Source organism: Cantharellus anzutake, assembly GCF_015039405.1.
Source record: "Cantharellus anzutake strain C23 chromosome Unknown EI90scaffold_10, whole genome shotgun sequence".
NCBI lineage: Eukaryota > Fungi > Basidiomycota > Agaricomycetes > Cantharellales > Hydnaceae > Cantharellus > Cantharellus anzutake.
Genome location: NW_024066960.1, coordinates 1057492 through 1085419, shown reverse-complemented (window position 1 = coordinate 1085419; position 27928 = coordinate 1057492). Strand labels below are relative to the sequence as shown.

Below are 27928 nucleotides of genomic sequence, written 5' to 3'. Positions count from 1 at the left end.
TTTCACATCTCGGTCATCGTCTGAGATGCTCTAGCTTGTGAGGCTTCAGGACGCGTCTGACTTGATTCGACATGGACGAATACGACGTCTTTGGCCTTTATTATTTCGTTGCTACAAGCTCGAGGGATTTTTAAACTGGGCCATCCGCCCCGCCGCTACGAAGGCGACCCCATTCGCCATCCGGAACCCGATATTTGCCCAACATGCTCCGTGCGTGGACTAGGGCGAATGACTGGGGGCCTGATATATTTGAACCTAAGCTCTCACATACGTGGATCTATCACAACTCTTAGCTGTCGTGCATGATCTACTTCAACATCAAAAGCACAACTTTGAACTGGCGCCATCTCAGCGTCTACATCAACGCCCGCAGAGGACTTGATCCTCAATCCCTCGTTGCTATTGGCACTTGGCAGGTTGGCGCTTTCACTGCCTGGCATGAACCCATCATTCCGAACACATGATTTTTGTCGTTGCCTCCAGCAGGCCATTGAAGAGCCCTACAACACTTGGGATTGCGTTTGCTTCAGCGTCGAGCCGGCATCCAACTTCAAACACCGTGCAAGGTCAATCTCATACGCGCCTCCGCGTCCTTGAGGCCACCTCTTCTTGGACCACAAGTCGAACAGGAGGATCTGGCACTTTCGCACTACGCATTTTCCCGCATGGCTAGCTTTTGGTCCTCATGACTAACTTCGCCCGACCGGGAATCATTGCCGGGAACATGACGCCATGTTTTGGATTTGGAACTATAGACGTTCCATCAGTTGGACCAGAAGAAGCAGGAATGGACCGTTCACGTTCATCCCAAGCACCCCCGTGGCTGGGGACGGCTGGTGAGCTAACCTTGTCATTTCTTCAAATTCCCCATATCATTGTTTGTTGTGGAAACGACCTGTTTGTCTGCGACGCCTTCAGTTCGCGATTATCAAGCACACATCACAGCTCGCTCTCTACACCTTTCAAGGTCAGATGATGTGAATAATGGATTGTCATGAGCAGCAAACGACCAACTGCATTGGATCAGACTAACTGTCCAACCATCCCAATCAACCAAAGATCCTGGGAGGCACTCAGTCGATCCCGTCATAGGGCCTGGTTGAGATGATCTGAAATGCGTCCACGTTTAGGTGTCTCAACTGGCTCAATCGAGCTCGGAGGTTTCTAGACTTACTCCTCATCGGAGCAAAAGGCACAGATGCAGACATCGTGAAGCATTAGTCTGCTAGGGGCTTGTGTCACAAAGGTAGGCCCCATCACATTGCTAGCAGGCACCGTTGACACCACGCAACATGAAAATATCAGTGGCATACTCATCTATCGGGTTGATACAACACGGGTAAGGTGCAAGCAGAGTTCAACGAAACTCTGAATGAAATACAGAGTCAATTTGAAAGATTATCTACATCAAGCGGATGTGCGACCCCTTGGTAGCAGCTTATCAGTAGGCTTGCCGTTCGATGGGAGTCGTGATGAGTGGGATTCTTCAGGAGGCGCAGGAGTTAAAAGTGTCAAACTTGTGCCTTCCTCTCCGTCACTGAAGGACGGCGAAACGCTTCGAGGGGACGCTGGAGAAAGACTCCTCCTTCCATATCTGGGAGAAACATCGAGCCTATCACCTAGCGATCGCCAGGCCCCGTTACCTTCCGGGGAAGTCTCAGTGAGTTCACTGTCGGTCTGATATTGTAACTTGGGTGATTTTCCCCTCCGGGTGAGCTGGCCTTTATTGATAAGTTCCCTCTTCCATGCTTCGCCGTGAGTGGACACTTGGGGGACTTCTCTCGGGTCAGCATTCTTCTGGGTCTTGCCTGCGCTTGCTGCCGAAAGATATGGGTCAATTCGGGCCTTGCTTCTCGTGCCAGTCGCAGGCAGTCGGTCAGAAAGAAAAAGGCCATCAATCCTTCGTGATGACAACTCCAAGGATTCCACATTTCGGGCTAGTGGATTGTATCCCTTTAGTAGCACGAACTTCTCCAATAATCCCTTCGCTTGAAGCGCAAGGAATTCTCCTGCGTACACCTCGCTGTGACCACCTGGGGACGTTAGGTCAAAGAATGGCAGGCACGTCTCACGACCTCTTACCGCCAAGAAGGACCAGTTTCGTCTGATGAAGATGTGCGTGCAACTTCATTGTCTCTGGATATCCAACTTTCATAAGCAGCCGGCGCATCGTAGTGAACACGGCTTCCTACCCCTTATCTTAGTGTCTAGGGACTTCCTCCGTTGCCCGACATCTGTCATGGAAAAATGTGGAGCTCCATTGAAACCGACAATGAACTCCTCGAATTCGGTTCTTGAACATATGCCGTTTGCATATAACGCATCCGAAAGCCCCCTCTTATTGAAGTAAAGGATGGCTTGATGGAAAGGCAAGGGCCCAGCTACTTCGAGGAGTGCACGACGAAGGTCAGTGGCCGCTTCCTGGCCTCCATCTTTCCCTCTCTTCCAGTACTTCGCAGAGAAAATGAAATTATCCCCGTCGATAAGCGCCAATGACATGGTATCACGATCCTAAGCCACCGTACATGAGCCCTGCACAGGAATGGACTGTCCAAGACAATAACCTTCATCAACGAGTCTTGCAACACCTCGTAGTCCTGAGAGAGATTCTCCATCTTGCTGATCGTCGATGTGTATGCGATCTTCCAAGCGTTTTCCTAGGAGACATCTTTGAGTATCCACTTCTCACCCGTATACTGGTGATCGAGGTACATCACGCCTAGCGACCTTAACATCTTCTTCTAGTTCACGAACCCTCCACTCGAGACTTTCGTTTGTTGCTAATAGGTCCCCGAACAGCGCTAAATAATGTATTGTGTAGGTGAACTGCCCGCGCGATCAGCAGATTTTCGGGGCGTCTTACTCTCCAGCTTGTTTACCGGACCTTCCCAAAAACTGATCTTTTGGTCGTTATCACTGGTCATTTGCGAAAGAGGGACTTCCTGCGCTGACATTGGAGATCGATACGGACACCAGAAGACTGTTCAATGATGGGAGGTGGGGTAGGTGCTTGTCACACACAAGCTAGCTACCACTAAGAAGCATTTGCGAAGCATCGTTCACACCCACGCATGAGATGTCCGTGTGACAATTGAAGATGGGCTATGTCGTTTGATTGGTAATTCAATACTGTACCGGGTCGCCCGCGCGCAAGCAGATCCGGCCTCATGGCTTGTTTAATTAGCTTGAAACTCACTTCGAATGAGACAATCCCAAACTACAAACTTGTTATCAAATTCATAGTAAGCAGGGATATCAGGGAATTGAACCATGGATTAGACTCTAAGATGTTAGTAAAATCCAAGCAAGTCATCGAGGCCTCCCTGAAGGCTGGAGACTGCCAGAACGTTGGTTGACTACGGACATTGCCACCTGTTGTTACTGCCGTTTTCCATTCAATAGTCTACGTGACGAATTTCGGTTCCGCGCTCGCTCGTTGCGCGAAGGCAAGCCCGGCAAAGAACAGCTCATATCTCTGCAACCAGATGAGCTAGGGACTTGCGGTTTCTTTTAAAATGCATGTATTTTACTCCTACAGATTAATTAGCCACCGATAATCCTAATTCTCGTTTTTTATAAATTCACATTTGTCACAATCCCCCCATTTTTCTCAACAACGGCTGGATGGAAAGAGGTGAAAATTAGGCAGTAGGTAGTTCTTGTAAATATCTCGAACCCATTTTTTTTTCTAATTGATAGGACTTTTTCTTGTTTCTTAATCAGGTTATGTGCCATTCCGGTGACTCACACAGTCCCCACTTTCCTCAACAACTACTGAGTGAAACAGGATAAAAGTCGCGCAGTGAGTCGTTCTTCCATATGTCTCAAACACATTTTTTTTTCTAATTGATAAGATTTTTTTTCGTTTTTTAATTAGGGTGGGTGTTCAAGACCGTGCTCAATGTAGCTTGACACCGTCCCCCCTGATTTCCTCGACAACGGGAGGGTGCAGCGCAGTGAAAGTCAGACAGTAAGTTCTTCTGGTATTTATCTCAAACACATTTTTTTTTCTAATCGATAGGATTTTTTTTCGTTTTTTAATTGGGTTCTGTCTTCATCGCGGGCTCACCTCAGGTTTGATGGCTTTTCCTCAACAATGGATGGTGGAATGGGATGAAAGTTAAAAAACGAAAAAAAATCCTATCGATTAGAAAAAAAAATGGGTTTGAGATAAATACCAGAAGAACTTACTGTCTGACTTTCACTGCGCTGCACCCTCCCGTTGTCGAGGAAATCAGGGGGGACGGTGTCAAGCTACATCGAGCACGGTCTTGAACACCCACCCTAATTAAAAAACGAAAAAAAATCTTATCAATTAGAAAAAAAAATGTGTTTGAGACATATGGAAGAACTACTCACTGCGCGACTTTTATCCTGTTTCACTCAGTAGTTGTTGAGGAAAGTGGGGACTGTGTGAGTCACCGGAATGGCACATAACCTGATTAAGAAACAAGAAAAAGTCCTATCAATTAGAAAAAAAAATGGGTTCGAGATATTTACAAGAACTACCTACTGCCTAATTTTCACCTCTTTCCATCCAGCCGTTGTTGAGAAAAATGGGGGGGATTGTGACAAATGTGAATTTATAAAAAACGAGAATTAGGATTATCGGTGGCTAATTAATCTGTAGGAGTAAAATACATGCATTTTAAAAGAAACCGCAAGTCCCTAGCTCATCTGGTTGCAGAGATATGAGCTGTTCTTTGCCGGGCTTGCCTTCGCGCAACGAGCGAGCGCGGAACCGAAATTCGTCACGTAGACTATTGAATGGAAAACGGCAGTATTGCATTTGGACAGGTCAGCGTGCGTGTGCGCGCGCATACGAGCTTCTGAACTACAGCTTTTGGTTTGCTTTGATTTTGATCTCCTGCGGCCATGCGGCGGGAACGTGTCCTCCAGTTCAATATGGAACTTCTCAGCCAGAAACGCTGCCATTTTTGGCCGTGTTTGGGGGTTGTCCCAAGCTCCGCCCACGTCTGAATCCACAACTCCAACAAGAGTCGCTTTGCACAGCAGACTCCTTCCGCTAGCAGAATTAGTTTCGCGGATCGTCTCTGCGGGAAGCCCACTCGTGCATCTCAACGTTTATCATCACCTCCTGAGCTTCGATCATTGCTTTGATCAGTCAATCAGCCATGGATGCCGTTTCGGCAGTCCTGGTCGAAGGCTTAACTAGTGTTCAAGATGTGCAAAATCTTAGTCGCCAGATTGCCACGAAGGCTCTAGTCGCCCGAGGAGGTTATTCTGAAGTTTACCGAGCAGAATGGGTCTCGTACGGCGATGAAGCTCCAAAGCATGTATGTTTCATTTCACTGGCATGACGGCCAATTCATTTTACCACTGCTCCATCAAGGTCTGCTACAAAGTACTCAGACCGCCTATTAGTAACATGCCATCTGTCGTGGAGGAGATACGCAAAGCAATTAAGGTGAGTGACTTCCCTAGTCGGATTGATAATGTTGGAAGTGCTAGCCCCAATCTAGCACTTGAAGAGAGAAATGAAAATATGGAAAGACTTAGACCATTGCAATATTGTGAGATTCGTCGGTTTCGTGATTGAAGTCAGTGGTGCTGTGCCAGAGGCTGCGCTAGTGTCGGAATGGTGTTCAAACGGGAACCTTACTCAATATCTGCACCACAACCCCTCTTGCGATCGAGTGTCGCTGGTAGGTAATGGGATTGATGCCGACGTGTCTCTTTGGACTGACAGAGACCACATCGACTAGCTTCTTGATGTCACTCGAGGACTGACCTACCTCCACAATCACGACCCTGTTGTTATCCACGGTGATCTCAAACCTGTGGGTTACGATGTATGTTTGTGATCCCGACGTTAGCTAATAAATTCCAAATAGCTCAATATCCTAATCGATGATGCCGGTCGTGCAAAATTATGCGATTTCGGGTTATCTTTAGTGGCTGATGGACTGACGACGGGGCATACATCGTCAGAAACTGGGTTCACATTACGCTACTGTGCTCCAGAAGTCTTGGAAAGTGGTACCAATACACCATCCAGTGACATTTACTCTTTTGCATGTACTTGCATCAAGGTTAGATTTGTGGACTCTCCATCCCGACGCCTAGCTAAAGTTTAGGCAGATACTCTTTGACAATGAGCCCTTCCCTTCACTCAAGAATGACGCTAAATTGATGGATGCAATAAGACTCGGTCAATCGCCTTGGAACTGGGATCTGTCTCACCGCGAAGAGAAAGTGTTGTCGAGTTGTTGCGCCTTCTTCCCCCATATGCGGCCAGGGATGAGGGAGATCCTTCAATCACTCACGGATGCCACGGATGCCTACGCTAAGCCCAACCCATGCTCAGATGTCGAGATTTCCAAGCCACTCGTTCCTCGCGCTATGCCTTCCGCTGACATCAATGTCATTCCTGCAACGCCACCTCCCCATCCAATCACCTGGAACCCTGATCACGTCGTTAATCCACCGAAAGATGGACCTGCTGGGAGGGATCCTGTAGCCATGGCTCAAAGCTTAGCTCCCAAAGGGGGACGCGAACTTTTGGCCCGTGACTCTGACGATTACAGATCAAGATTTGGGCACATATTGGCGCAATTACGACAAACCGTTCCCGGTGCGTTAGGCTCAATGCCTCAAGGGCGGACGCCACAAACGCAGAACGAGTGGGCGGGGAGCACGGCTGAGACTTTGAAACTGAGATTCGACGCAATTATTACACAATTGGACCGTGGGATGCGCCAACACTTTGGTGTCGTTTCAGAAACAGAAACAGAGTCGGCGCCAGCCCTGATTGACCCATCTGTGGCTGGGAATTTGAAGGGCAAACGCCACCGTAAACGAAGATCTCGGAAGCCGTTGAAGGCGCAATGAGTGCAGCTCTTGAATACCACTCCCTTTGAATTTTTTGTCCCTGCTGGTAGTTACCCTTCAACGTCGTGTAGCCACCCGCACACACACGAAGTCAATGGGCGAGTCTATGCACAAACTGCCAGACAAATGGCCTGCATCCGTCGTATTGTACAAATCACTCTAGTAACGGATGGGTTAAGCTGCTCTCCACTGATGAGCGGCCCGGGATATAGTATATATCTATACTACTTTGTATATTCGCATTATCCTCTGGTAGTGATGCCGCTTGTCTACGATGCTTGCGCAGGTGTTGAAAATGAAACAATCGATGGCAGCACAAAAAAGCGGAAGAGCATTATCCTTCTACTTGATATATATATATTACACAACCTAGAGAGGGACCCGAAATTAAAAACTGTACTATGCCTAAATAGGAAGAGTCAATGACCTTTCTTCATTACGCCTCTGGTCCTTTAAAGTCGTTCGACGACTCGATCTTCACTGGCGGCACCTCTCGTTCGCCCACGTCTTGTAACGGAATAGGTTCGTATGCACCATTCGGCCTACCACTTAGTGAAGAGGGAAATCCCCTAGCGGAACCTCCTGACTCTTCGTCCTTTGGTGCTGAGCCATTGAACCTGCGCCGAGCTGCCGCCGTTTCTTCATTTTTGACCCATGTATAGTAGATCGATCCCCCAAGTATGATGACGATTGAAGCCCAACGGCCCCTAATAAACCCTTCACTTCAGTACGAATGCGAACAGGGGGATGAATAACCACCAACCTGGTGACAATGTCTTTGAACAAAGCAACGCTCAAGAACGTTTGCAGTACGCCGCGGACAGCAGCGGAAACCTGAGAACACAAAGTTTTCAGTTCGTAAGTCCATGCAAATGATTTCGAGAGGCCTGCCATATGAGTGATAGGGGAAGTGATTTTAATGCTTAGGAATCCTGCAATATTAATCAAAAATCCAACTCCTCCCTAATGTCACTAAGTAAGCTAGGCATTTAAAGACAATGAGTGCACCGACCGTTATAATTGAGCCCCATACAAACGTTGCGAGCGGACTGACTCCCTCACCGGCAGGAGTCAGACCCAACCAAAGTTCAAGAATAGCAGGGACTTCCCCAGCGACGAAAATGACAGGAATCATTACTAGCGCAGACACCAGGTTCGAGTACCAAGCAAGTTGCAAAGTACTTCCATTCACGGCTTCCAGGGAGCGTTTAATGACGACCGCGTGGAGAGCCGTGGTTGTTGATGAGAGGATCCCAAATGTCACCCCAATCAGAGATGGTGGCTTAACGACAGTTCCACCGAATGTCCACGGCGAGTCAATGAGAATACCGACAAAAAATCCGAGAGTCACGACCGCACACGAGCAAAGAATGCGAACGGGCGGGCGCGTGTGCAGGAACACATGGGAGAGAGCTACGGTGATGGGGAGAAGAAGTCCACGAGCGACCTGGTAGAATGATGCATCTACAAATTTAAGTGTCAAGTTGTTGAAGCTGTAACCATTGCACATAACATAAGTGGTCGTGTTTGAGAGCAAACAGGTCTGAGACGGTGATGGCTACGTACTTGAGTCCAAGGACATTAATGGAAATCATCGGGGCCAGAGCCTTAACGGTTGTCGGATCAAGTCTGAGAGTTAGGTGTATAAGCTTGAAGTAATGCGATATGACCAATAGTACGACAGCGATGGAAAGTTGCATGAAAAGGAAGAAACATGGAACGTCGGTTTTGTTAAGAACCCATTTGTTTCTGAAAAAAAGCCACTCAGATGCGTGCGGGAACCAAGAAAGAGATTCAGGCATTTACGCTAAGATCATCTAAGGAGTATAGAATTCAGTGCACAGCATAGTATTGCTACAATGAGCACCCTTACTGCGATAGCTGCAACCATGTAAAAGATCACAGTCCCAAACTATCCAATGACTTTGGATTGCATAGACGTTAGCATATGAATGACTTAGACGCACCACAACGAGTCGGGATGATGGAGGTTCATTTTGTGTAGACATCAGTAAGGAGCTGCAAAATATGATCTGTCGGCGTAAAAGGCGGCAATGACGTATCGTATTTGTAACCCTAGCTGAGAACGTACCGTGTAAGAAAGTCGAGTGATCAGCGCGAGTAAAACACACTCTAATAGCAAACCCTTGTAGCGCTTGGTCACAGTTTCAACAGCCCATTCAGTTCCCACGCACTGCCATCTGATCGGATTGCATATTCATTTCATGTGTCAGGAATATCTATCGGTGGCTTATTCCATAAAATGTCCCGCAATTCGGTTGAGTGTATCCAAGGTCCCAGTGCTCCGCAAGATATCCTTGAGCGCAAGAATTGTAAAATCTACGGGTAGATGTTAAAAAACACGCTAAGCAACACTAGGGTCCATAGATGTTTTTGTTTATTTATTTATATCGTACTCACAACCACGAATGCCTAGGGGTGCGGCATCCATGTCTACAGCAGGCTTTATGTTACTCGACTGTCGATACAGCTCTCAAGACAGCAGATCTATCCATCTCAGACTCTCCTCCTGAAGGCACCAACTTCCAATCCTGCGTTGATACGTCCCATTGGAATTCAATAGGTGAATGGTCTAATGGACTCCAATTCGGAGATGGTCCTTCCTTTATCCAGTTGAAATCTTGGAGCTCGTGGTGCTTGCTATCAGACTAATGGGATGCACTGTCAGCAAACGATAGTGGGAACCGCACAAGGCAACTGACAGCTGATGTGGGTAATGATGCTGGATAGGGACCAACTCGCAAATCTGAACAGTGCTCGATCACTGGTATTGTTGGAACATATAACAGAATGACCGTATTCGATGATGTATGCATTCGCATCTTAGAAAAGCCTCAGCCTGAGACATTGAAATTGCGGACGGTATCTACCTGCTGGCAATCGATGACTACAAGACTGTCATGGCAGTCGTGGAGCAATACGCTGCCGGAAATTTTGGGGAGGATAAGAACTGTTCGCCTTATATTGCGAACATGCACGATCGTGATGGGGAGTGACTCCGGAGCCGGCTCCACGTTGGTTGAAGCGCGAGGGAGTAAATTGATGATGCAAGAATCGATGTGTGAAATAAGCAAAGACGTTGGCCTTCCCCGATCCTCTCGAAGGCCGAGGGAATATAGAGAATGAAGGGTAATAATCTCATTCGTGCGTTCAGAAATGGTCATTTGCAATGTGTTCATGGGCATCACTTCAGCCATCTGCGGAATTGGAGTTGGGACCTCCCCTGCTCCTACGATGTCTTCTGGAGAAAGCTTGCTCGCCACAGCCGTTCGCTTGAACGCAAAGCGAGACTTCGAAGTTTCAGATGAGCGACGCTCGGTCACCCGCTTCTCAAGGTCGCTCACTTGCTATCATGAAAGCTCAGCATTTGAACAACTCCACGCTATGAGACGACACTGACAATCTCACATTGTCGCCGGTCGTATGGTGGTAGAAATGGAATAGCTTGTACTAGGTGTTTTCTGAGTTGAGAGATCTTCGAGCGGACATCGGTCGGACCCTCCAAGTCCTTCAAAATTTCTAGAAATCATCACCAATGGAAGCCAGCTCCCTTAAAGAGCAAGCAAACAAGGTCACCATTGCACTTTTCTCTGAACGACTGGAGAAACGCGGCCGCACGGTCTTGGTCTGTGAGGGCATCCATTCAATTTATTCAGAAACGTGACCCGCCAATTTCCCCTCGCGGTCGCGCTTACTCACAAGCACCGATCACCGAGAAAGATGGCCGCCATGGATGTTGACCCCATTGACTTGAACGACGAAAAGGAAGACAAGAAGGGAAAGGAGTCGAGCAAAAAGAGATTTGAAGTCAAAAAGGTGACGTTAGTCACTTGCCACCAGGCCATTCCATTTTGACATCTTGTGCTCCAGTGGAATGCGGTGGCATTATGGGCATGGGGTATCAGCGCCTTTGGTTTATAAGTTTGGGCAGCCTTCCCACTACTTTTCCTTTAGATATTGTGGTCGACAATTGTGCGATCTGCAGAAATCACATCATGGACCTTTGTCAGTCCGCCCCTTTTTTGCCAGTCACTTTATTCTCCTGACAATTGGGCGGTCAGGCATCGATTGCCAGGCCAATCAAGTGTCTGCTACTTCAGAAGAGTGCAATGCTGCATGGGGCATTTGTAACGTAAGCTCCAGTTAGATCCTCTTTCGTTCACGTATAGATCAATTATCCCAGCATGCATTTCACTTCCACTGCATTGCACGCTGGCTGAAGACGAGAAACGTGTGCCCTCTAGATAATAGGGAGTGGGAGATGCAGAAGTATGCTTTGGCTCCTTTCATCCTTCATGGCTTTCACCTCATGGTACTTGACTGAATAGGTACGGTCGATGATTGGAACAAGGCTCCGGCGCCTATTTCTTTCCTCCCTTACACACGTGTAACACCAGGCAATGTTCACCCCAGACTTCCATACGCATTCGTGCCAGATGTTCTATAACTCTAATTTAAAATATCCCTTTCTACGTTGGTCATACAGTCACCCACGTATAGTCGAAAATCCCTTGAGATTTTGTTTCCTTTGTCGCCTTACGCTTCCTCGGGACTTGCACGTTGGGGTTCCGAAACCTCATCATTTGACAATTTCGGCCAAACACTCAACTGACAGGTTGTAAGGAGTGACCGTCAACATAAACCTTTGCTTTTGCGGGAACCGATTATGAACCCGTCCCGACACCCGGGGGGGTCTGGGACATTCAAGTGGTAACCTGCCCGCTCCGATGGTAAGGTGATTAGTACTTCTCTATCGCTCTCACCTCCACCTCATGTCAGACGCGGCTCTAACTGGGATCCGAAAAAAAGAAAGTGTGTGGCTGAGAATAACCACTAATACGCGGCGCCAGTTACCGCAGACCGTGCTAGTACTCTCATCGCACCCGAGAAATTGAGAGGCGAGGGCTTTGGGACACTTATGAACTGTGATATGTCCCGGGCCCTATTGCTCAACATATTAGGGTGGCCCTCATACCAAGTGAGGCTCATGTCATTCCAGGTCCATAGTCCACTGCATTCATCCTGACCTTTGCATTATAATCATACAGCCGACTACTGTATTTCCGCTTAACGGGCATTCGTATTCACGCCTTTCAACGATGCACTCTCAGAGAGACGCAGCGTTCGGCCAAGTTCTAGCTGGCCGCTAGGCCTGATAGCCCTTTTTAAGGTGTCGACGGGGCCAGCGGGGTGTGTGGAAGGGGAGTTGATCCATTGCGTGCAAGTGGAGTGAAAGTGGGCTGGTTGTTGATCATCGCTTTCAAACCCACCTAGCAGCATCCGCGGCTAAAAGCTCCGATCCACGCGCGGACATACTCATCCTAACAAACGGTCGTCGACGTCAGTCCCCACCCTGAACCCACGACACAAGCCTGTAGAGCGGCCGACCACGGCTCAGCGCCTGCCCAGCAAATAATGACTGTGCAGCGAGCTGAAAAAGAAATAACGTCACCGCTCGCACTCCCCCGTTCGTACAGCAGGCTGTCGGACAGACTCGACAGCGTCAAAAGCCAGTGAAATGGCAAATGCTGCAACGATGTCGGTATGATAGCCAGCAAAACGCCACACAGATGTACAAGAGCCATTCTTAATGGAAGGGCCTCATGTTAGTACCTGTCAAAATCAATGAAGCAGAAAAGTGGAATCGCGACTGCTGGATCCATTGAGTCATGATGGCAACTCGGTCGACTCCTGACGACACTCGTCCTGATTTCCTGCACCCCAGAATTCTCATTCAGTCAGAAAAGAGGGTGCACTAGGCTTACCAGGAGCCAGGGAGTACGGCCTTCATTACTACGATGTGTCCGTGGATATGGTCGCTCAGTAGCCGTTTGGTCATGCAGGCCTCCAGGATCTATCGAGTCCGCCCCGGACGCAAGGGGGATAATGGAAAATGCTTAAGGCCTCCCAGGATGCTTAACATAGAACTGGGGATTGGTAACATGTTCAGCAGAGCCCGCCAACCCCTCCACAAGAAAAGAAAAACTTGCGGTAGGGTGTTATCATAAATTGACCATGCAATATCACGCATCCTGGTAATAATACACCTGAGTTCGTCAAACAGTGAGTCAGGAGGGACCATGGTGGGAAGATTGCAGTAAGACTCGGTGCAATGGCAGCGACGGAGTGCCGTAGCAAGCCGGATCTCCCCCCATCGACTAAACCCACCACCAGGTTCAAATCGCTGGTCCAGTTCCGCACCGGCCACGCACGCCTGGGCGAATACTACCACCGGTTCGGATCCACACAGAGAGCAGAGTGTGCACATGTGGAACAGCTAACCAGACGAGAGAACATATCCTCGTATGCCCACAGTTTAAGAAACATAGACACGTGCTGGGCCGCGGTCGTCAGAGCAGATTATAGGGAAGCCCAAAAGTATTCTTAGACTAGCAGACTTCATCAAGAAGTCGCGGGCCATCGGCAAAAAAGATGGAAGGAGAGCGACGCAAAGCGGGGGAACGAGAAACAGGAGCACCCGACCGTAACCCCCCGTAGAGAGAGAGTGAAATAGACACTACACCCCACGCATACCCAGACACGACGTAAAAGTGACCAAACATCACAATCCACCCCATCACCCCGACAAACAACCCTACCTTGTATTGACGAGTCCCCATGTACAGTCAGATGTAATTAGTCGGGCTAGTCGCACTGTCGCGTTTGTAGCGGGTAAAAAAATAGAGTGCAAAAAAAAGCCGGATCTTGGGATTCGAGAAGAACTCAGTCACTACTCCAGATTCACGCCCCGACTTGTTTCGATGGGTCATTTTACACGCTGGCACCAGTTTCGGGGCCACATTTACGGCTGAGCAGAGTTGATCTTGACACTTGAGCTTGAGCAGCAACACGAAAAGAGCAGCATCATTTTTTAAAGAATCTGCGAAGGTGGGATCCGAGTCAGCTGGCTTTGCCATTTAGCAAAGATAACGCGTTGTTTGAGCAACCCATGTATTTGAGTAGTAAGGTATTTGAAAAGCGTCACACTGGCAACAAGCACGTATTCGCATCCCTCAAGTCGCCCGCCGCAAGTACAATGACTAGGGAATGGCCAGGCATGCAGAGTGAACAACGAGACCACGGAGGACAGTACGAGCCGCGTTGAGATATCCACAGAGCCTACAGGGCAGAAGCACTGTCCAAAGGGACAATCATTTGGATTTAGCACGGCATTCAACGACAGATGTTAAGTACGGCCCCCATGCATGGTTGTTGTCGTTTATTCTGGATATCTATCCTGCATGCTCGGTCGAGGTAAATAAAGTGAAAAATAAAGAGATAAGTCCGATTTGGGTATGCTTGTCCGTTCTGTCCAAGAGATACCCCAACACGCCGTCCAGCGAGTACGCTCCATGGGTCGGAGCATGTAATTCGAACGGAGTTGACCGAATCCACAGAGCAACCCCATTCGCAGAGTTTTCTTCAGAATTGAGCTCAACCTAGACTCGTTCTGCACCGAGCGAGCTGTGCTCAATGTGCATGCGCTTGTTCTTTGTATAAATTACAGCTTCATCTTTACTCACGCTCGACGAGGTCAATCAAGGGGTTATTTAACCATTGGCCGAATTTCTATGCTTCGGGTTACGACCAGCGTTACTCTCGCTATCTCATTCGCGTGCGAGTCTAACGGTGTCTGCCCTGCAACTCACACTGTTGGTTAGCCTACGTCATCAGCTGAAGAGTTCTTATTGAACTCCAGCGCGAAACGTGCAGGCCAGGGTACAAGTAAGCAACGATGACTTGGGTTCGAGTCTGAGGCACAGAGCATCTAAACATTTTTACCAACTGTTGTCTGATTCCCTGATTCTTCGATTTATGTTGGAACAACATTGACACCGTGCCATGGAGCCGACATTGTTCCAAGTTCAGAAACAGCGCGCTGCCAAAGAACGAGGCAACCAGACAAGTGGTAAGTGGTTCCTACGTTGCAGAAGCTACTGCTTCTTAAATGGCCATGCGTTGATAGTTCTTCCATTGCATGAATGTATGAATATCCGCTAAACTGCATAACAGCAAACGCGCATACCATCATGAATGGATTGTCCCTCCAGTCCATAGCTCGCCGCCTAAGACAACGGTACGGAAGGGTAAAAATCATTCGATCCCTCCTGGAACATGGACAGCCAAGGCATTCCACCGCCAGCCGGGTCGCCCCGACCTTTGGGGAAGTGTCTCTAGAACTAGACACGTTGCAATGTGCTTCGTAGTCAACATATTCCTGAAGTTTAGTAAGGCCATGAGCGCATATCCATGCACTCGTTCAACTCTCTTTTTTAGGAGTCCTTTGGCAAGAATGAGCTGTGACATGAAATTGATCAGAACCAAGACCAAGTGAGACACGTCCACATCAGCTTCTTTCGCACTTCAATGCACTATCCACAGTCAATCTCTTGTTGATCTCAGTGGGTCTGGATGCGAGAGGTGACTGGAGAATTATGTGCTATCTCATGCAATGGCTTTTTACAGATGTCGACTCCGAGGACCAATGATTCAACACGTGTATCAGGGCCTGCACCACTTCACAAGAATATACGGGCTCTCTGAAGATGCATACTTCCCTCGGGTAACGATTTGCACGAGTTCCTTATGGCCAATCCTTAGAGCCAGCGGTAGACATCCTGCTGCGTGCTGGAAAATCACGGAAGGGTTGCACACGAAGTACTGAATATGTAAATCGCCATCGACGATCTCGCGATCTTTCGTCCGGGTTACAGTAAAGGCCTTGCCTTCCATGACTTCTGATATGCCTATCCAAGACGAGATGTAACCATAAAACTTGGATAGTTGCCATGACACTTCATACAGGACGCCGGGTCAATTCTGGACCCTTCTCGTGATACTCCTGGGTCTGGGAGGCGAATGTCATGATGACTATACCCTGGGAGGGCCAATGGTGCCATCCTCTGCCTGCGAGCGCCTCTCGCCTTTTCGCCCATTTTGAATCCGGCGTGCATGAGGCACAAGTGAACACTTCAGAAGCGTTTCGTATGATTTCAAATCTTCCTCTCGAATTTGCCTGAACGTTTTGGGCGAGAGGCCCGCAAGCTAGATACCGTAGGCGATGGCCTTGTCGGAAAGGTCGAAACGAGGCCGGCCCTTGGGCCGTTCCCCAAAGACTACGGCAGGCTCAGGAGAAGCCAAGGCGAACACCGTTCGGATAACCGGCTTCGGAGGCACCGTTTCCGGCTCCAGAGTCAGTTTCCTTTTCTTTTTCTTTGACTCAGTGGTCATAATAAATTAGAAGAGTGTGTCTGTGCAGTACATGTCCAATTGTATTCCAGCACTAGAAGCATCAGTCAAGAATCGATCCTGGTCTCGATCTTAAGATGTTCTTACATGTATCATTTAGCTTACAAGATCAGATCATTGGGGAGATCTAGATGAGACTGATCCTTTCTGAACACCCAGCATCGTCCGGATGTGATCCGCGCTCTTCAACACAAGTACCTCCTGTCATACCGAGTGAATTGACGTTCAATACCCTGGAAGAAGTCATATTGCGCATAATAGAGCCCGATCCACTCGAGCTCATTATGTGATGGATTCTATGGTTGGGTCAGGTTAGAGCCGCGCTCATTTGCACCTTATCAACAGCAGCCAAACTCGATGCATACCTTCACACTGAACGCTCGCCAACTTTCCACATTCGCGTGTATGCTTAACGGACCCCCCTAGTTACAACCCATTGTATCGCTGCAGCCCATTCGTCTTTTGAGAAACCTGGTTGTGATCGGGAGCGGCCCTCCGTGTCTAACCTATTATCCCTTGTTGAAAGTTGGTTCTTTCGTACCCAATCATCTGGCCTGCCACCCTCGTGGGATGGGGATTTCCTTCCATGTCGGGTCCTTTGTGGCGTCGGAATTTCGCGGTCTTCCTCATTGTCACCTACACTTCCTTCATGATTCGTGGGACCGATAATCTTAACTTCAAGATTTCTACGGGCATGTGAGTGATAGGATTCTGCTCGCCTGGAGGGATGCTATAAAAGAGTTTATGTTGGTGAGTGACTGCAACACTTGCTCGACGCTTAGGTATGAATCCAATTTATTCACCAGTTGCGAGAACAGTTTCCACACTTGGTACTCAGACTGACACTTCGGTCGCATCTTTGCATAAAATGCTTTCATTTGCCGTCCTTCATGGGGTGTGAAAGCTACTCGCTTTTTGTGGCGCTTGCTATTCTGGGCCACTGGGCACCCGGAAGGAAGCATTCGATTGATGTCGTGGTCCTTGTCAACTTTCGAGTCGGGGCCAATAGAGGGCATTCGAGGAGTTGGGTGACTCTTATTCCGGGTGTGGCCTGGAGCTGGTGCCGTCGCCTCGATTCCCGCTGGAAGCTTTCTGTGTTTCCCAAGGTATAGGCTTACTTCCCTGGAAAAATAGTCGCCGAATTTTTGGTGGTACTTCAAGTAGGTGAATGGCGACCTGTCGGGGTTCTACACAGAGATAGAATCCAACCTACTCCTAACGTCAGAATACAACATACCTTTTCATGGAAGACTCTCCACAACGTGAACGGGCGGAGTCCGGGATTCAGTGCGATGTGCGACACCATCGCGTCCCGTAATTTCTCGGAGCAACCTCTTGGGAATTTGCTGAATTTCTTTTTCGTCACAGTGGGAGGTTCATTTGACTTCCTCCTCAGTGGTGTACGAAAATAGTAGGGATCACGAACCCCATCCACAATCTTTTGAAGTGACTTCTGACTAATTAATTTTTTCCAATAATTCTCTGAACGATGGTTCCGCTTATAACAGAATATCAGAAATTCGAAAAGTAGCGAAACAACACAAGCACAAATCACACGGACTTTATTTGCGCACCAACGGTAGAAGGTCTCCAAGGTCGCTCCGGGCGAGGTGGAGAAGAAGTCTTGCGCTGCTTGAACCACCCAGTCACTATCCGGCAATTCCCCGTTGGAAGAGCGATCGAGATCCGAGTCGTTGTCGTCACCTCCGTCAACCTCCATGACGGCTCCTGCTCTGAGTTCGTTCCCAGGCGAGCTTTCTATTCCCGGTGTGTCCTCTTCGATATCGGTAGGATGAGCTACCACCAAATAATCATCAAAGTCTTGAATCTTGCACGCATCAATCGAGTCCTGAACCCATTGCGGCATCAGTCCTATTGTGCGGAGAGGATATTCGCGTAGTTCTTTATTGTCACAGAACTCGTCGTCTGTGATGGCCAAATAAGCAGGGCGAAGGTTATCCACTACTTTTCCACCATGGCGCTAAGAAAATGGATGACCGATCAGGAGGGACGAATGAGTATAAGGCAAATCTGATCGTAAAAATCTGTCTAACGGAAATACCTTGATTAGATCAGTGATATCTGGCCTTTCAGGGAGGCTTGGATGGACCCAGAATTTTAAGCCTCCCTTCTCATCCATAAACACCAAATTCGGGTCGCGTGGCTTGCGCGAATCGATGCCCGTATCTCAAGCCAAAAGGCTGTCAATGAAGGTATATCGATCGATCAGCGGTTCTACTTACAAGAACCTGGTTCAGCGTTGTCTTCAGCCATATCGAAAAGCAGGAAAATGGATTGTTTGATTGGCGGATGAATGTCGGAGCGCAAATTTGAATTGCTGTCGGGTCTGATCGGGCACTTGAGTCAAACTCCCATGAAGCATCATGATTGACGTCTCAAATCATAAAAGCATACAAGGCGTAACTAATGACTCTGGCTGTTTTGCTACCGATTAGGGAGAAAGCCAATGACGGAGCCAATGTCTTGCCTTCCAATTCCTCGGAGAGGAAGCAAAGATCGCAAGAACCTCACCACCCATAGTCCGCCAACTGGCCGGTGATGCATTCGACAACCTTAGCTGGCTTCCCGGATACCACTCGCGCTTCGAGCCGCTACCTCCGAACGAACAAACTCTATTTCGGGTATCCCAGTTATGCGGCTCTCCATTTCAAACCGGTAGGTTGTTCCTCTGCTCGTCGGGTTCCCGCCATCGTGATCGCAGAAACTGATCCGCACATTCTTCTTCACCAGACCCATCACTGTTTACTCCAAAACCTCCATCATCATCACGTTCGGCTCCGAGCTGATATGTGAGGCGCTGCAATAGAACACACGTTCAGGTGAAAGGGGCAGAAACCATAAGGGCCGCGATTATGTTGCGTGCTGGAGTAAGTAGTTCCCCTGTCCAGTAAAATTGGCATTCAGGTTACCACTTTTGAATCGTTGATTTCACACTGCTTTCAGGATACGCGGAGAAGCTGGGTTTCTCAAATGCACGACACGTGCATGATGATGTGCGATGGCAGCAACCATTGAGCACGAGGCCTGAATCGTAAGTCAAGGCTAGACTTCTGGAGCATTGGCGAGATGAGGCGTTGGGACGGAAGTAAGGGAACCATTCTGCTAACCCATCCCGAGGGACTGCTTCGGGGAAGTCTGAGCCAATGTCGCCGTGTGCTGCCGTCAAGTCATCTGCGACGCGTTACGTCAATTCGTTTGTCCTGAGTACCATCAAAGTAGCCGTAGTAAGCTGGGAGTCCCTGACGCGAAGTGGTAGTGCGGGAAGTAGATTTGAATAATCGATTCTGTTCTTTCATGGACCCGTCCCCAGACTGTCGTATCAAATTCCGAACGGATTGTTCATCGTCGGTGACAACACAGTTGATAATTTGGACTCAAATGTCCTTCCTCGGGTGACTTGGACATGCTGCAAGGCGACCGGAAAACCGTTCGTCGAGCCTCGCTACCGTCTGAGTTGTGCGCTGCAGGGTGATGAAAAGCGGGGAAAGAAGAATCAGAGATCGCGCTGGCATCATGGGGTGTGTAAATGAATAGATTAGTAGATGGATGCAACTTGAGCTTAAGATGAGTTCGCATGGCATGCACTCGGTGCACACTTAAAACACTCGAGTATCCATCACCATCAAGGTGAAGTGTCTGATCAAACCGGTTCTTCTGATGAACCGCCCCGCCGCCAGGGAAGGTGCTGTCACCGCAAGAGAAAAGGGTTAAGTTCCTTTGTTAGGAGCGATCGCAGGATGAACGAGGTATGAGCGCTTGTCAAAACAACCAGTCAGGAGGATTGAAAAAGGGGAACATATTCTACAATAGTCAATCGTAAATCAGGGTAGTGCAAAAAAGTTAGAGGGTCAGGGGAACTAGCTACTGAAAAAATTATGCAGGGTGGATAGTTGAGGAATAATACACAAGTACTTTTGGGAATGTCAGGGTCTCGACAGCGAAGTGTGAGGGAGTGAACATGAAGATGCAAAACGCGGAAAATGCTAGACCAGGATTTCGTCGTCATCCCGACCAGTCAATCCGGAAACTTCGTCGCTTTTTTCCTGATCCATTCTTAGCTGTGTGACTGCAATGCAGGATTCTAGCTGGGCGCGCGTTAATTGGCTCTGATGTGTCTTCCAATCCCGGGGTCTCATCAAAAGGAGCAATCCAGCGAGCATGACATCAATGTCTTCTCGCAGGAAAGCATTTGGGAAAAGTCGAAACTCGCAAGTGATCTCTTTCCATGACAGTATACCCCGTTTCTGGCGCACTACGGTCGCTCTGAGCACGCGGTCGGTGTCAACTTCGGTGGCTAGCCGCTCGTAGACGTCCTTTCTCGGCGAGATTGTAGTATGATACCAATGAGCCGTATGAGCTGATGCAGATATGTGACGCACACTGGGGGAAATATGAACAGATGTGAGATCACCGTTGCTGAGAATGACTCACGCAGAGGTTGAGCCATCTGGCATCTTTCGTGCCTCGAGGGCTGTTATCATTGGCTCGTTCTCCTCGCAATCGGGCCATGATATGATTGCCACAGGATAGAGGGTCTTGATTGCGGACTCTACACTGAGTAGTTCCGTAGTGCAACCTCTTGTCTGGGTGGCGAAAACGGGATCCCCATAGCCATTGGTGAAAATGGCATCCGCGAGCGAAGGCGCAGTTGTGTTTAGTATCCTGGAAGGATCTTTTGACTCGTGGTATACCACTGGCATGGGATGCGTGCGGACGTGAACAGTTAGGTACGAAAGAGACGAGGCGTAATACGGGGCGGTGAAACACCCAGAAGCAGGCTGCCATTCTTATACAATAGCATACACCACATCCTGATTCCCAGAACACACGATCGGTATATGCAGCCCTGATGGACCATGGCGGGGGAGAAGAAACACGTTTGAGCCGCGCATCCGTCCAGACCGCAAGCGCCGCTCCAAACCTGAACGTGAGAGTTCGACCCAGAGCTTATGTAAGCAGTGCAAATGATACACGTCTATTCTTTCGGGGGCGGAATGGAAAGCAACGGTGCCCGTCGAGAAATCAAAGCTAATCAATTAGCGGTTAGTGGACGAGGCATTGTTAAAGTGCCCAGGTATATGACTTAGTGGCCAGTGCAGGGCATTGTTCCCCGTCGTTTCATTCACTGATGCCCAATACCTTTTATTACCCAATGTTTTACCTTGAATCGTGCTTTGCCTTTTCCCTGAGCTCTCACGATTCTCTGCTTCCAGACTGGTGTGGCAGCTCAGTGATTCCTGTCGGCTGAAAAATTAGGTGTGGCTGAGGTCAACTTGCCTCACAACAGCAAGAACGTTTCGCTCAAGCCTTAGCGTCCCGGTTACGGACCGGACCCACACCTCGCAGGTCATCTGCATGCATTTACCAACCATCGTCTGACCATCTCATTCTTCGACGTGTACGACTCGGAAGCCACATTCTCTTCATGTGTGGCTGGCATTGCTCCAAGTTCGGAAGCAGCATACTTCCCAGTGGAATGAGGCAACCAAACAAGTAGTCTCTGAGTTGCAGAACCCAAGTGGTTTTCCTCCAGCCGCGGGGTGGTGGCTCTTCTATCTTATGAGTGGCACGATTCTTTAAACTGCGACCCATCAACGATGGATTCTTCCCTCAGGCCCATAGCTCGCCCCCTAATATCATAAGGGTAAAAATCATTCAGAATCCTCCTGAAACGTGGATAGCATGAATGTTCCGCTGAAACGCCAGATCGTGGAGCATCTCTGGAACCAGGCGCCTCACAATTTCCCTGGGAGTCAATATGTTTCTGAAGTTTAGCTAAAGGAGTGATTACCCAAGGTTGTTCCCCTGCTGTTCAACCCTTCTTTTCTTTCTTTGGCGAAATTGGCTTACCAGATGCAATCGGTGCGAAATGTGGTCGCGATTGGGTCGGACTTAGGAGTGAGATATGCCATACCTACTTCACACTTTAGCACAAGGTAAGGTTCCAGAGTCGGTCTTCGTTAAGTGGGTTTGGACATGAAAGGTGAATTGAGCAAATTATGAACACAGTGACTGCCACTGATTAGGCTTAACGTCCCAGAAGTACAAGGGATGCATATTACATAACCGTAATGCATTGCAGCGAGATCCCCGCCTCGCCGACTCCGACAAGAAACATCTAGGGTGTTACTAGACGCACTTCACCTGAGCCAGCAATTGACAGCCTATTACCAATCAACTCGAAGGAGATCACTACGCCAGGAAGATCGCCTTCAAGATGGAGCAAAGGCTCCAATCCACAACATACCACCCAAATTTGTGCTCTCCTTTTTGTAACCAAAGCTCTCATTTTCCGTGTCGTTCAATATGGTTTTTCCATTTCCAATCCATTTCTTGAACTCTTCACAAAACACGGCCCCCGCAGCGTTCCACTCATCAAACCGTGTTCGTCCATGTATTGGGTCCTGGTTAAGATGGAGCAAGATTCACATTGGCACTGATGCTAGACCTTGCCCCAATTCCAGGCTTGCAATTTCCATGGATGGCAGGAGAGAATGGTGGTAGCGAGTTGCGGAGCTAGCTCTGGGTGATTTGCCTCTAGCCATTCATGTTGACGGCCCTTCACGGAGTCTCCCGCTAAGACTGCATAAACAGTCTTTTCGCTGGTTGAGTGGTCCGGATGCACCATTCACCCAGTCAGGACATCAGGCCAGAAGCCATAGATGTCGTGCCGGGACAGGTGTACTCATCATTCGGCGTCCCCCCTAAAACGTCGACACCAGACGCGTCGCCATCTGCAAGGTCGTCGAGGGGTTCAGCAAGGCTCGAGTGCAATTCCAGAGCTTTCCCGCTCGAAGGAGAGAGGTGCGCTCTCCTTCAACTCTCTCTCTTTTGTTTTTGTATCTCCTTAGACAGGGTCCCTTGTTGAATACAATTTCGTGGATCCAGAGACCAAGTAAGACACGTCCACATGAGCTTCATTCGCACTTTAGTGTTTTACAGCCAGACTCTTACCAGTCCGTTTCAGTAAGTTTGCGTACGAAAGCTAGAGTAGGGAAATGGTGAGCGCAGCTGATGTCCGTATGTTGTCAGACAGATCAAAGGCCAATAACAAAATCTGAGAACGAGACTTCAACAAGTGTCAAACAAGCCCATACTCGTGCTCTCTCTTTTGTAACCCAGGCTCTTTTGGGCACGAAAGATAAGAGCCGGTTACAATGTTATGCCCAGAGATCTTTCCCCGCTTGGGTATCCCCACGTAACAACTATAACAGTCCTCTAATTTTTTAGGCCGTCAATGTCACAATTAGAAAATCAGGGTCAATCAAGCTTTAGAAACCGCGAAACGGTGTACAGCTGTTAATCGCATGACGATGCGAACGTTCCACTTGACTTGGTGCCAGAAACCGAATAAGACACGTCCACATGAACTTCGTTCATGCTTTGGTGCATGTGAGGCAGCACAGTGGTTTATATTTACAAGTTAGTCTTTTACTACTCCGTTTCATTGAGTTGGGGAACGAAAGACAAAGAGATAAACTAGGAAAGGTCCACAAGGACCAATGACGGAATTTAAGAAAGGGACTTCAACATGTATCAAACAAATTTGAGATCAAGACCAAAGTCCAACGCTGTTCCCGTCCCCTCCGGGATCGTTACGGCTACGAGATAATGAATACCGCACAAAAAACAATGAAGGGGCCAAGAGCTGTATTTGATCGATCGTGCAAGAACTGTCCAAAGAGGATCTTGTGGATCAGGGGCCATGCATGGTAGCTCTTACGTGTGGTTTTGAGATTGCCTGTAGCTGACAACATCCGTCACACCAACATCAGCAAAAGGTCCTCAGGGTTTCACTTCAAATGGTTTGAAAACAATTGAGTTCACTTCTGAACTGAATTGAAACGTGACACCTTTACTAAAATGCTTTGGGAAATTGGTCAATTCGGCCAGTTTCATTGTATTAGAAGCAACAGGATCATCAGAAGTGTCCAAAGTTGACCGCGACAATTTCCTGATGAACATGATAGCATTGCGATAGCCTGGTGATGTGCTCATGCAAGCTACACGCCTTGGCTGCAGAAAATATTTCGGGAGGCTGATGTTGGAGGAAGGGATCAAGTGATCTCCCAAACCATCAGGGAAGGGGTACCCCCCCCCTGGCATAACGGGCGAGTAGTGTATGGATGCACGCTAGAAGTCCTGGGTTCGATACCAGGCTTGTCCATTTTATGTCATTTGTCCAGTCACGCTGGTTTACGTCATAAGAATTTGGAGCTCCGGATAAGTCCAGTAGTCGCACCGGATACAAATTTCCTCAGCTGATGCCTTGTAACGGGCTGGAGCAGCAAACTAGGCATGGCTCGAAAATACCTACCATTCTCCCGATCTCAGGTTGGGCTCTAGATCTGATTTGTGGCCATTTTCCCAGTTGGGTATACAAGTTCGGCTCTAGTGGTCCATTTACTGCTCTGTTACCAAGATGTCGTAGCTAGAGTGCGTGCGTAGGTATCCCCGTTGAAGCGAGGCTGGTTGCCTGCCTAGTGCGTAGGCAGGTTACCAGTACTTGTAAATACCCCTTAGGAAATGCCCATTTCATGTGCCAAAGGCCAATGACTGGAAGGACTCATTTGTGGGAGGCAGCGCCGAGTCGACGTTTGGGTGATCGCCGGATACCGGAAATTGCCTTCACCGTTACAGCTTATTCCTGACGGATGGACTCATCAAGGATCGCGTGCGGTTCCTCCCGGGTGTACGACTCATTATGGCCCGAAAACTCCAGCGGATGGTATTCTTTTCTTGTATTGCACCAATTATTATTTGATTCCATTACGTTTGAGGCTCACCTACGGTGACCTAGCTAGCTAGCTCGGCGCAGGGCAGTAGTACATCATGAAGATCGCACCAACGGAGGAGACTTTAAAAAAAAAGGGGGGGTTCCCCTAAATTTAAAATTCTTTACTCGTCCGACACGACGACAACAGTCTTCCCGAAATTCTGCCCTTTAAACATTGCCAAGAAAGCTTCGGGAGTTTTTTCAAGCCCTTGATACCTAGTTTCCTGGTATTTGATCTGCCCTTTCTCCACAAGCGGTCGATATTCTTTTTCGAACGCATCGAGCCCTTCTTTATCGGTAATGTCGGAGATGACGAACCCGTTGATCGAGAGTGTCTTGGATATAGTTTGGGATGAGAGGTTCTGTGTTGTTGGAAAACCATTGTAAGCCGTTGTCTGCAGTGGGAAGATAGATAGACTTACCTTGATGCCATAACTAGGTCTATCACCCTTGTTGTACTCGCTAGCGAATCCGCAAAGCTGCGCAGAAACGGTCATATGTCAGGAAATGGTCGTGGTGACCTAAAGGAAGGGAAAAACTAACAATGACTCTACCAAACTTGTTTATATGCTGAAAGGCTACATCCAAAGTCTCTCCGCCAACATTATCATAGTAGATGTCTATAGGACCATGTTCCCTCAGGACGTCCGCCACCTTGGTTGTCTTGTAGTTGAATGCAACATCCAACTTGAGCTCTTCTTTAAGCCATTCAACTTTACTGTCATCACCGGTGGAACCAATAACTTTCAGTCCCGCGAGCTTGGCGAGTTGTGCTACCACACTGTACACAACTTACTACGCTCAGAGCCCCAAACCAATAACACGTTCGGGAACATACCTTCCAACAACTCCAGCGGCCGTAGAAACGAAGAGAGTTTCACCAGCTTTCAACCTACCGAATGCGCGGAGACTGAGAAATGCTGTTAAACCGGGCATTCCCAGAACGCCGGCGTAAGTTGATAATGACGCATTAGTCGGCTTCTGGAGTTTGCTGAGACCGTTTGCCTTAGTCAGAACAGCGTGCAGCGACCAGTCTGGATAAACGCCAAAGTGAGTCACCGCTGCAAATATCATTAGGCAATCTCATAGAGGGGTGAATGCTTACCGCTACTTAGCGATAGCACATAGTCTCCTGACTTGAAATCAGGGTCTTCAGAGCGAATAACTTTGGATATGGTCCTGCTTTTCATTCTGCATCCATAGAAATCATATCCATCAGTACCACAGAGTCAGGTAATCCGGATGGAACGTACGGTTTTCCGAGGGGATTAGCGGCTCTATAACTCTGGACAGAGGGATCCCTCAAGGTACCCCGCAAGTAGGGATCGAGGGATATGTAAACGGTCCTCACTAAGGCACCGCCATGGAGGTCCACATTGTCAAGGTCGATGGACTAGAGGTTGCCCGCCGAAGCGCTTATTAATGTGCGATTCAATCATTCGCTAAGAGCCGGACAAACTTACTGCGCTGTCCGACTCGTATACCAAATGCTCTCCAGGGATAGGATATTCCTTTGGGACTGCTTTATAGATAACACGGGGGTTAGGAGTGGGAGCCATGGGTAGCGAATCCTTTGTCCTAGTCAGCGGTGACTTGGGGAAACGACTCGGGGAGACTTAAATACCTTTTCGTTTGTATTCGATCATGGACCCCTGTGGCGCGACCATGTTAAATTCCCTCCTTTGGGAGGAATGATAGGAATACTCCATGCCATGCGTTGTTAAAGCTATGCATGGTATTCATCAGGCTCTCGGTATTACGAAAGCAGTACAGTACCAGCCTTACAAAGGTGAGTGATATATGATAAACACGGTGCCCCAAGCAAAAGCACGTGGAAGCTATGTGGAGGACTATATGGAGCAGGATTGATTAAACTTCGGATTGGTGGCCGTAGTTTACTAGCAATATTCTTATTTGGCCATCTAGCCATAGTGGAGCCTTAATTCCGAAGCGCAAGGGGAGGCTTTCTGCACATGAACAAATCGAAACCCCATGATGCGCGGAGTTCACTGACATGCCACACTGTCCGGTGCATGGATACGCCTTTATCAGGCGGTGCTACACACTACTTTTCTTTCAGATAAGAATACAAGCTGTCACTATGGAGGACGAGAGAACGTATCCTTTAGGAATGTCCACGGGACGGCGACTAAGTAGACCTACTTCTAGACTAAGGTTCTGAGCTTCGTGAACCTCCTGTGGAAGGAACATGGGACCACGCGCGTAGCAGGATTCTTAGAAGCAACACAGCGTATGATCAGAGAACGTCAAGAGACGAGATTACTCCAAGAGATGACACTCGCTGGGTGGCAGAGCCTTTCCCATTTTCGATACCTGCAATACAGGATCCAATTGTTTGTAAGCAATGACTCGCTAGAGGGATATGGTCTGGGCTTTGCTTTGGCGAAGGTGGGTGAACATTCTCAGATCTTCAATCCGAAGACGCCTGGCGCTGATGAACAGCCTAGAGTTCAAACAAACAAACAAACAAACAAACACAACAAAACAGAATTGTGCAAGTGCAATATTTGGGAATCGATTCTGCAATTCGGTGACAATGTTGAACCGAACCGAACTCGGAACTTTTGGTTCTCTCACGGTTCAGATTGCCTCTGGTACTTACGCTGCTGGTTACCATCTGACATGTAACTCGGCTTCATTATCGGAGATCTATCCGTCCTTAAAGGTCGCAACAGGGGTCTCAGAGCGTTCAGTTGGAGATCGCTTTCAACACCCCAGCCACGACTGACACCAAGATTTTGTACGATCTCTGTAGGCTTCAATCAAATATCTTAGGAACGCTTCCCTCGCATTTCATCTATGCCACACAAAGGCTGGCCTAGAGAATCAAAACTGAACCATCATATGAAACTGAACCGTCGTTCGGCTCCACCGCAGCTCAGTTCCTGGTTCTCAGGTCGGTTACCTGTGGACCTCGATACCTTTAATTGAAAGTGTTCGATGAGAGCTAATAGCTATATTGTACTCCACGCGAGACTTCAATGACGT

The 27928-nt window shown here is 48.4% G+C and overlaps 13 protein-coding genes across 13 annotated transcripts; 4 read left to right on the top strand and 9 right to left on the bottom strand.

The window, feature by feature from the left end:
- Positions 1-1301: 1301 nt before the first annotated feature.
- EI90DRAFT_3044773 (uncharacterized protein) lies at positions 1302-3164 on the bottom strand. The gene is made up of 6 exons (XM_039059363.1): positions 2864-3164; positions 2713-2801; positions 2565-2657; positions 2193-2511; positions 2083-2136; positions 1302-2033 (listed from the first exon to the last, which is right to left on the bottom strand). Exons 1-6 carry the CDS (start codon positions 2952-2954, stop codon positions 1408-1410), a joined length of 1272 nt encoding a protein of 423 aa, XP_038919735.1. The 5' UTR covers positions 2955-3164; the 3' UTR covers positions 1302-1407.
- Positions 3165-3330: 166 nt separating this feature from the next.
- Positions 3331-5433, top strand: EI90DRAFT_3044770 (uncharacterized protein; the record flags this gene model as incomplete). The annotated part of the gene is made up of 3 exons (XM_039059362.1): positions 3331-3386; positions 4798-5297; positions 5386-5433. Coding segments are annotated over 2 exons (435 nt in total), but the record flags the coding sequence as incomplete, so codon positions are not given.
- EI90DRAFT_108307 (kinase-like domain-containing protein) lies at positions 5235-7070 on the top strand. Its single transcript, XM_039051463.1, has 5 exons — positions 5235-5293; positions 5354-5666; positions 5727-5801; positions 5856-6053; positions 6103-7070. Exons 2-5 carry the CDS (start codon positions 5499-5501, stop codon positions 6850-6852), a joined length of 1191 nt encoding a protein of 396 aa, XP_038919733.1. The 5' UTR covers positions 5235-5293; positions 5354-5498; the 3' UTR covers positions 6853-7070.
- EI90DRAFT_3044767 (uncharacterized protein) lies at positions 6814-8669 on the bottom strand (the record flags this gene model as incomplete). The annotated part of the gene is made up of 7 exons (XM_039059361.1): positions 6814-7221; positions 7280-7559; positions 7616-7686; positions 7744-7815; positions 7865-8345; positions 8419-8601; positions 8659-8669. The coding sequence occupies 6 exons, from the start codon at positions 8667-8669 to the stop codon at positions 7289-7291; spliced, it is 1089 nt and encodes a 362-aa protein (XP_038919732.1). The 3' UTR covers positions 6814-7221; positions 7280-7288.
- A 516-nt stretch (positions 8670-9185) lies between these two features.
- EI90DRAFT_3152445 (tubulin binding cofactor C-domain-containing protein) lies at positions 9186-10652 on the bottom strand. Its single transcript, XM_039065791.1, has 5 exons — positions 10450-10652; positions 10274-10392; positions 9744-10220; positions 9576-9695; positions 9186-9521 (listed from the first exon to the last, which is right to left on the bottom strand). The coding sequence occupies exons 1-5, from the start codon at positions 10514-10516 to the stop codon at positions 9324-9326; spliced, it is 981 nt and encodes a 326-aa protein (XP_038919731.1). The 5' UTR covers positions 10517-10652; the 3' UTR covers positions 9186-9323.
- A 216-nt stretch (positions 10653-10868) lies between these two features.
- On the top strand, positions 10869-11259 carry EI90DRAFT_3044764 (ring-box 1; the record flags this gene model as incomplete). Its single annotated transcript, XM_039059360.1, has 4 exons — positions 10869-10878; positions 10935-11005; positions 11057-11142; positions 11202-11259. 4 exons carry the CDS (start codon positions 10869-10871, stop codon positions 11212-11214), a joined length of 180 nt encoding a protein of 59 aa, XP_038919730.1. The 3' UTR covers positions 11215-11259.
- A 3006-nt stretch (positions 11260-14265) lies between these two features.
- Positions 14266-15209, bottom strand: EI90DRAFT_3044758 (uncharacterized protein). Its single transcript, XM_039059359.1, has 3 exons — positions 15151-15209; positions 14840-15101; positions 14266-14782 (listed from the first exon to the last, which is right to left on the bottom strand). Exons 2-3 carry the CDS (start codon positions 14851-14853, stop codon positions 14536-14538), a joined length of 261 nt encoding a protein of 86 aa, XP_038919729.1. The 5' UTR covers positions 14854-15101; positions 15151-15209; the 3' UTR covers positions 14266-14535.
- A 1079-nt stretch (positions 15210-16288) lies between these two features.
- Positions 16289-17065, bottom strand: EI90DRAFT_3044752 (uncharacterized protein). Its single transcript, XM_039059358.1, has 3 exons — positions 16926-17065; positions 16541-16852; positions 16289-16418 (listed from the first exon to the last, which is right to left on the bottom strand). Exons 1-3 carry the CDS (start codon positions 16998-17000, stop codon positions 16308-16310), a joined length of 498 nt encoding a protein of 165 aa, XP_038919728.1. The 5' UTR covers positions 17001-17065; the 3' UTR covers positions 16289-16307.
- A 940-nt stretch (positions 17066-18005) lies between these two features.
- On the bottom strand, positions 18006-18500 carry EI90DRAFT_3044749 (uncharacterized protein). Its single transcript, XM_039059357.1, has 3 exons — positions 18366-18500; positions 18177-18309; positions 18006-18153 (listed from the first exon to the last, which is right to left on the bottom strand). Exons 1-3 carry the CDS (start codon positions 18394-18396, stop codon positions 18078-18080), a joined length of 240 nt encoding a protein of 79 aa, XP_038919727.1. The 5' UTR covers positions 18397-18500; the 3' UTR covers positions 18006-18077.
- Positions 18501-18681: 181 nt separating this feature from the next.
- EI90DRAFT_3014008 (uncharacterized protein) lies at positions 18682-19673 on the top strand (the record flags this gene model as incomplete). The annotated part of the gene is made up of 5 exons (XM_039056724.1): positions 18682-18798; positions 18845-18932; positions 18963-19010; positions 19087-19174; positions 19454-19673. The coding sequence occupies 5 exons, from the start codon at positions 18682-18684 to the stop codon at positions 19671-19673; spliced, it is 561 nt and encodes a 186-aa protein (XP_038919726.1).
- Positions 19674-20126: 453 nt separating this feature from the next.
- Positions 20127-20843, bottom strand: EI90DRAFT_3119387 (uncharacterized protein; the record flags this gene model as incomplete). The annotated part of the gene is made up of 2 exons (XM_039063210.1): positions 20127-20523; positions 20575-20843. The coding sequence occupies 2 exons, from the start codon at positions 20841-20843 to the stop codon at positions 20127-20129; spliced, it is 666 nt and encodes a 221-aa protein (XP_038919725.1).
- A 955-nt stretch (positions 20844-21798) lies between these two features.
- Positions 21799-22771, bottom strand: EI90DRAFT_3014006 (uncharacterized protein; the record flags this gene model as incomplete). Its single annotated transcript, XM_039056723.1, has 4 exons — positions 21799-21889; positions 21994-22057; positions 22391-22547; positions 22592-22771. 4 exons carry the CDS (start codon positions 22769-22771, stop codon positions 21799-21801), a joined length of 492 nt encoding a protein of 163 aa, XP_038919724.1.
- Positions 22772-24864: 2093 nt separating this feature from the next.
- On the bottom strand, positions 24865-26522 carry EI90DRAFT_2968806 (uncharacterized protein). The gene is made up of 7 exons (XM_039055633.1): positions 26383-26522; positions 26173-26312; positions 26025-26110; positions 25758-25953; positions 25463-25700; positions 25342-25398; positions 24865-25281 (listed from the first exon to the last, which is right to left on the bottom strand). The coding sequence occupies exons 1-7, from the start codon at positions 26476-26478 to the stop codon at positions 25042-25044; spliced, it is 1053 nt and encodes a 350-aa protein (XP_038919723.1). The 5' UTR covers positions 26479-26522; the 3' UTR covers positions 24865-25041.
- Positions 26523-27928: the final 1406 nt, after the last annotated feature.

Excerpts from the sequence above, each read along its gene's own strand:
- EI90DRAFT_3044773 (XM_039059363.1), bottom strand. The coding sequence starts at position 2,954 with ATGTCAGCGCAGGAAGTCCCTCTTTCGCAAATGACCAGTGATAACGAC. Across the intron at positions 2,512-2,564 it reads TGCAAGACTCGTTGATGAAG|GATCGTGATACCATGTCATT; the intron begins GTTATTGTCTTG and ends ACGGTGGCTTAG. Across the intron at positions 2,034-2,082 it reads GAAACTGGTCCTTCTTGGCG|GTGGTCACAGCGAGGTGTAC; the intron begins GTAAGAGGTCGT and ends TAACGTCCCCAG.
- EI90DRAFT_108307 (XM_039051463.1), top strand. The coding sequence starts at position 5,499 with ATGAAAATATGGAAAGACTTAGACCATTGCAATATTGTGAGATTCGTC. Across the intron at positions 5,667-5,726 it reads CTTGCGATCGAGTGTCGCTG|CTTCTTGATGTCACTCGAGG; the intron begins GTAGGTAATGGG and ends CACATCGACTAG. Across the intron at positions 5,802-5,855 it reads TCCACGGTGATCTCAAACCT|CTCAATATCCTAATCGATGA; the intron begins GTGGGTTACGAT and ends AATTCCAAATAG.
- EI90DRAFT_3152445 (XM_039065791.1), bottom strand. The coding sequence starts at position 10,516 with ATGGATGCCCTCACAGACCAAGACCGTGCGGCCGCGTTTCTCCAGTCG. Across the intron at positions 10,221-10,273 it reads ACCGGCGACAATGTGAGATT|CAAGTGAGCGACCTTGAGAA; the intron begins GTCAGTGTCGTC and ends CTTTCATGATAG. Across the intron at positions 9,696-9,743 it reads TAGTCATCGATTGCCAGCAG|ATGCGAATGCATACATCATC; the intron begins GTAGATACCGTC and ends GGCTTTTCTAAG.
- EI90DRAFT_3044752 (XM_039059358.1), bottom strand. The coding sequence starts at position 17,000 with ATGAAAGCATTTTATGCAAAGATGCGACCGAAGTGTCAGTCTGAGTAC. Across the intron at positions 16,853-16,925 it reads GGAAACTGTTCTCGCAACTG|CATCCCTCCAGGCGAGCAGA; the intron begins GTGAATAAATTG and ends ACTCTTTTATAG. Across the intron at positions 16,419-16,540 it reads AATGGGTTGTAACTAGGGGG|AATCCATCACATAATGAGCT; the intron begins GTCCGTTAAGCA and ends ACCCAACCATAG.
- EI90DRAFT_3044749 (XM_039059357.1), bottom strand. The coding sequence starts at position 18,396 with ATGGCTGAAGACAACGCTGAACCAGGTTCTT. Across the intron at positions 18,310-18,365 it reads CAACGCTGAACCAGGTTCTT|ATACGGGCATCGATTCGCGC; the intron begins GTAAGTAGAACC and ends TTTTGGCTTGAG.
- EI90DRAFT_2968806 (XM_039055633.1), bottom strand. The coding sequence starts at position 26,478 with ATGGCTCCCACTCCTAACCCCCGTGTTATCTATAAAGCAGTCCCAAAG. Across the intron at positions 26,111-26,172 it reads GCTAATCCCCTCGGAAAACC|AATGAAAAGCAGGACCATAT; the intron begins GTACGTTCCATC and ends CTATGGATGCAG. Across the intron at positions 25,701-25,757 it reads GCCGCTGGAGTTGTTGGAAG|TGTGGTAGCACAACTCGCCA; the intron begins GTATGTTCCCGA and ends AGTTGTGTACAG.